The sequence below is a fragment of the Trametes versicolor genome (genome assembly GCF_000271585.1).
Source record: "Trametes versicolor FP-101664 SS1 unplaced genomic scaffold TRAVEscaffold_49, whole genome shotgun sequence".
Lineage (NCBI taxonomy): Eukaryota > Fungi > Basidiomycota > Agaricomycetes > Polyporales > Polyporaceae > Trametes > Trametes versicolor.
Genome location: NW_007360369.1, coordinates 1 through 5,033, shown reverse-complemented (window position 1 = coordinate 5,033; position 5,033 = coordinate 1). Strand labels below are relative to the sequence as shown.

General features: G+C 58.3%; 6 protein-coding genes across 6 annotated transcripts; all 6 read left to right on the top strand.

Annotated features, from left to right (window-relative positions):
* Positions 1-835: 835 nt before the first annotated feature.
* TRAVEDRAFT_137535 (uncharacterized protein) lies at positions 836-1,638 on the top strand (the record flags this gene model as incomplete). Its single annotated transcript, XM_008047571.1, has 2 exons — positions 836-1,246; positions 1,369-1,638. 2 exons carry the CDS (start codon positions 836-838, stop codon positions 1,636-1,638), a joined length of 681 nt encoding a protein of 226 aa, XP_008045762.1.
* Positions 1,639-1,804: 166 nt separating this feature from the next.
* On the top strand, positions 1,805-2,014 carry TRAVEDRAFT_104831 (uncharacterized protein; the record flags this gene model as incomplete). Its single annotated transcript, XM_008047570.1, has 1 exon — positions 1,805-2,014. A coding segment is annotated over one exon (210 nt), but the record flags the coding sequence as incomplete, so codon positions are not given.
* A 108-nt stretch (positions 2,015-2,122) lies between these two features.
* TRAVEDRAFT_75903 (uncharacterized protein) lies at positions 2,123-2,478 on the top strand (the record flags this gene model as incomplete). Its single annotated transcript, XM_008047569.1, has 2 exons — positions 2,123-2,215; positions 2,278-2,478. Coding segments are annotated over 2 exons (294 nt in total), but the record flags the coding sequence as incomplete, so codon positions are not given.
* Positions 2,479-2,481: 3 nt separating this feature from the next.
* TRAVEDRAFT_101781 (uncharacterized protein) lies at positions 2,482-3,053 on the top strand (the record flags this gene model as incomplete). Its single annotated transcript, XM_008047568.1, has 3 exons — positions 2,482-2,547; positions 2,702-2,897; positions 2,956-3,053. Coding segments are annotated over 3 exons (360 nt in total), but the record flags the coding sequence as incomplete, so codon positions are not given.
* Positions 3,054-3,240: 187 nt separating this feature from the next.
* TRAVEDRAFT_137529 (hATC-domain-containing protein) lies at positions 3,241-3,668 on the top strand (the record flags this gene model as incomplete). The annotated part of the gene is made up of 2 exons (XM_008047567.1): positions 3,241-3,418; positions 3,472-3,668. 2 exons carry the CDS (start codon positions 3,241-3,243, stop codon positions 3,666-3,668), a joined length of 375 nt encoding a protein of 124 aa, XP_008045758.1.
* Positions 3,669-4,023: 355 nt separating this feature from the next.
* Positions 4,024-4,780, top strand: TRAVEDRAFT_54637 (uncharacterized protein; the record flags this gene model as incomplete). The annotated part of the gene is made up of 3 exons (XM_008047566.1): positions 4,024-4,176; positions 4,243-4,548; positions 4,601-4,780. 3 exons carry the CDS (start codon positions 4,024-4,026, stop codon positions 4,778-4,780), a joined length of 639 nt encoding a protein of 212 aa, XP_008045757.1.
* Positions 4,781-5,033: the final 253 nt, after the last annotated feature.

Genomic DNA, 5,033 nt, shown 5'->3' with positions numbered 1-5,033 from the left:
CATCACGGGTATGCTAACCCGCCACGGGTTACGGGTAGGGGTCGTGCGGGTAAGGGTACGGGTAGGAGCTAAGAGACCCGGCGGATTTGAACCCGTACCCGCCGTATGCCCGTGACCCGAGCGCCTGACCCGTCACTTTCCTCTTATATCTGCATCTACTGAACGCTGGGCGCCTTCCTTGATGGGCACAGCCAATGAGCGGAAACGGAAATACTCGGATCCGGCAGCTGTACAGTACTTATGTAATACAAGGGTTACCATGGACATGGGCTAAGTCTTGGACTACCTGGCGCTGCCAGACTCCAGCGAAACACATCCTCAACTCCCCATCCCCTTCCAACGTAATGGCCAGTACGAGCAAGCGCCGCAACGCATCGACGGGGGACAACGAGTCTCGAAAGAAGGCACGCAGCACCAAGACAGCGGCCCTGTCGACAGACAGCAGCAAGACGGGCAGTGCCTCGTCATCGCGCGCCCGCACCTCATCGCGCGGTGGTGCTTCATCGGCTGGAAGCAGCCGTGCTGTCACCGGCACTTCATCTACTACTAGCGCACGCGCCGGTCGGTCTACATCATCAGTCGCACGCGCGGCATCCCAGACCTCGAATACATCGGCGCCAGCACGTGCTAGCCGGACGGTGACCTGCCGTACCGAAGAGGAAGAGCGCGCTGAGCACGTTCGCCAGGGCGTTGTTGATGAGGAGGAGCCAGACACGGCGGAGGGTGCGGGAGATGGCGAGTCGACCGTGGATGCATCCTCCATAATAGATGTCGATGCGATCAAGGACGAGGGTGTGTCGGAGGAGGAGTCGTCTGAAGCAGAGCTCGGTGAGTGATGGCACAAAGCTGCAAGCTGTTGACGGGCTTACGGAGTTTCTCAGAGCGCCTCCGCGCCAGCTGGACGTCACCGGTCTATGGATTCTATGGCGCTACTCCCGAGATCATCTACGTCGGTTCGCGTCGCGCCCATCTATTCAAGTGTCTTGCGAAGGGGTGTACACGTTCGTGCCGCCGCTTCCTCGACAAGGGCGACGTGTCCTCCACTGGTAATCTTCGGCGGCACGTGAAGAAGTGCTGGGGAGAGGCGGCGTTGAACGAGGCAGACGAGGCAGCGAATATCGACGAGGTCCGCGAGCACATCGTCAAAGGCCTAAAGCGGGACGGTAAGATAACCGCTAGCTTCGAGCGGAAGCAGGGGAAAGTTACGTACTCCCATCGCACTCATACTCGGGCGGAGACAAGGTACGTTTGGCCACATTTGTTGTATGCGCTGCACGGTGCTTGACGCATCTGAACAGAGTTGAGATTGTCAAGTGGGTAACGCAGAGTATGCGTCCCCACCTGATCGTCTCCGACCCCGGGTTCCAGTGCTTGATGAAGACGGGCAGGCCGGGTTACTGGATCCCGTCACCGTCCACCGTGGCACGCGACATCAAAGTAGTCTACAAGAAGACGCGCGAGAAGATCGCGCGCATGCTACAGGAATACGAGGGCGATTTGAGTTTCGCAACTGATGCGTGGACATCCTCAAACCATCGCGCGTTCATCGCGGTCACCGTACACTTCGTGCTGAATGGGGAGCCAATCAGCATGTTGCTCGATCTCGTGGAGGTTGCGGAGGTAAGGGCCACGGTGTGATACTTACGTGATCTGCAACTAACGTTGTACTACTTGCCCACTCTCAGTCGCACTCGGGAGAGACCCTTGCCGAGGCCTTCCTAGAGGTTTTGGGAGACTTTGGGATAGAGGAGAAGGTTTGCTCCTCGCAGAACGATGGGCGTATGTTGAGCTGACGTTTGCAACGCAGATGCTCGGTGTTGCATGCGACAACGCGTCACCAAACGATGTCATGGTCGACATCCTCGGGGACCATCTTGACGCGTTCGAGGGTAGCCTTGGGCGTGTCCGTTGCTTTGCGCATGTAATCAATCTCGTTGTCAAGACGCTCCTACGCCAGTTTGACGTACCTGCGAAGGCGAAGGCGCAAGGTGCAGCGGACGCGGAGGATGACGAGCTCTTGGAGCTGGCTGCCGAGGAAGAAGATGGGGGCGATGAGGACGACGGTCTCCTCGACGAGGGCGAGTTCTTGGCAGCGTCGAGTGCAGAGGAGGATGCTGAGCCGGAGGGGTGGGTGGATGAGGTCGCCGCAATGACAGATGAAGAGCGGTTGGAGTTTGAGCGGAAGGTTCGACCTGTGCAGATGGTGTTAACGAAGGTAAGTCCTCAGCTTGTTTGTGATCATCTCGCAGGTGCTGGAGCATGACTACGCACCAATAGCTGCGCAAGTTTGCGTCCAAAGTAGTCCACTCAAGCACAATTCTGCTCCCGGCGTACAAAAAGCGTCTTGCGGAGTTCAAGCTTCCCGAACGGTTGATTCCTCGCGACGTGAAAACACGCTGGAACTCAACCTATGACATGCTGAGCATCGCCGTCGAGTACCGCAAGGTTGTCGACGCGATGTGCGCAGACCGAGACCTGGAGTTGAGGAAGTTCGAGCTCAGCGCGCGCGAGTGGACCATTGCGCACCAGCTCACGGATGTGCTCAAGGTTTGAACTTAAACCTTAACTTGCCAGTTAGCCACGCGAACTGACGAATCTTATTTCCACCTTGAACCTTCGGCCATCGCCTTGCTGGCCCCGCGCCTCGTCCCTCTTCCTGCTCTTCCGCTGCTGTGGACAGGTCTTCAAGGATGCCACGAAGTTCTTCTCGCGCGGGACACCCAACCTCGCGACTGTCATCCCAGCTATGGACCTGATCGACCAACAGCTCGCATCCAAGCACAAGATGACGGCCAAGTACGATTTTGCAATCCGCACCGCAATGGGCCTCGCCAAACGTACTCTGAACAAGTACTACGAGCTGTCGGACTCCTCAGAGGCGTATAGGATCGCTATGAGTACGTTTTAATTGCCCTCCGCGACCTCACACAGCTGACATGGCCCCGCCATTGCCAGTTCTTCATCCCAGCTTCAAGAAAGCGTACTTCGAGCAGGCTGCCTGGCTTCCGGAGTGGATCGAGACCGCCGAGGGCCTTGTCCGCAAGCGATTCGACGCCAAGTATGCCGACCTCCCTATGCCTGATGAGCTCGACGACGACGAGGCCGTTCAAGGCGACGACGAGGGCAATGACGCCCCGAAGGCCCCTCGCGCTTCCGCGGTATAGAATCCTGACTATCATCTTGTGGTCTGCGCTGATCTTCTTTGCTCAACAGAGCAAGCCGTCGGACAAAGAGATCAACATGTTCGACAACCTCCCATACCTGACCGGGGCTGGCAAGCCGTTGGATACGGACGAGCTAAAGCGCTACCTTGCAGCCGACGTCGAGCGTGTGGAGCACCCAATTCAGTGGTGGCAGGACCGGAGGACAAAGTACCCTCGTCTTTCCCGTATGGCGATCGATTATTTAACCATCCCGGGTGCGTACGCCGAACACCTGCGTCCTTGTTAGACTTACTGATAGCGCTTTCAGCGACTTCTGTCGAAGTTGAACGAATATTCAGCCGCGGCCGCCTTCTACTGTCCCATGTCCGCAATCGGATGACAGCAGAGAGCACGCGCGCCAGCATGTGCCTCGGCATATGGGCCAAGCACGGCCTGGTGGACAAGGCAGTCATGGTCGCAACCTCTCAGCTACCGGAAGTCGACGAGCCCGACGAGCAGGAGTAGTCTTAGCCCCCGACATCCCCGTACATACTAGCTGTATCTAGTCACCTCATGGCCCTGCGCACGCGTTCAGCGGCGCGCATGCACGCACACTATCTTTCTGACTCCCCTAGGAGTACTGTTGATCCTCGATCTCCGGGGCCCTGTGTATGGCTCTTTTGCTCTGATTCTGATGCACGCCTTGTCCGATCCCGCCGCGCGCACTCTGCTGCGCCTTGCGGCAGCTACTAATCTTTGGATTGCAGATATCGATCGCACTACCGGGCCTATATAATGCAGGGCGCGTTGCGCCGCCGCCGCCTCCCTCTGTGATCACGCAGCTCGCCGTCGTCACCGTCCACCTGCTCCTCAGTCCGCCATGGCCAACGCTGCTCAGCAAGCGGCTCCTGTCCCTCCTCCGGACTCCCCTCCGATTCTGCGGTTCATAAGTGACGCCTGGACGAGCCATCGCGCGCGCGGGACGTTCTGGGCGTTGATGGCACAGCTGGAGGATGCTACAACGGTGGTCAACGTAAGTCCTGTGATATTTGTACTGGAAATTTGAATGCGCCGATACTGACACTATGTACATGCACAGTTTGTGCTTCCAAATGACTACGCCGATGCCGTGCAGTCGCGCGAGCGTTGGCAGGGCTGGCTTGATCTGATTGAGCACCCACACGGTCAGGGGATCCTCCCGGCAACCACTACCGCCCGCCAACGCGCCGCTCTTCGCGGGCTTGCGCGCGTCCTCATCAGCTTCGGGATCGAGAACTCGTACGACCATCCGGAGCAGGACTGGGTGCACCTGTTCGATCGCATGCGGAGGGCCGCTGCCACGGAGGGGCTAACCGGCGAGGAACAACTCGAGCTGGTGCTCGACTGGGCCCGTGCTGAGTACAAGGTACGATTTTACTTACTTACTGGTAACTTACTCACCTCAGTAAAGCTACCAGGCCTTTAGGGAGTGGAAACACGCGCGCACTGAACCCGGCGGTGACATTGGCGGCGATACGACGCATGGTGGACCATCTGCAGCACATGCGGTGGCCTCGGAGGGCGCTGTCTCGGATGGTGACACCAGTGACAGCAGCATGCCGTCCTTGCTCACAGTGGGCGGCTCAGACTCGGAGTAGTGTTCGAGTAGCAGTACATATGTTTTCGCGTGTACAGAATCAAGAATGGCAACGTTTTCCGGGTGTTTATGTTTGTGGGATCCACACCCTAACCCGAGGCCAACCCGCGGCGGGTACGGGTAGCGCCTGACCCGCACGACTCGGTGCCTAAGCCATGACCCGTTCAAACCCTCGGGTGCACGGGTGCGGGTTCTACGGGTACGGGTACGGGTACGCAGAAATTGACCCGGGGGTGACCCGTGATGAACCCTAA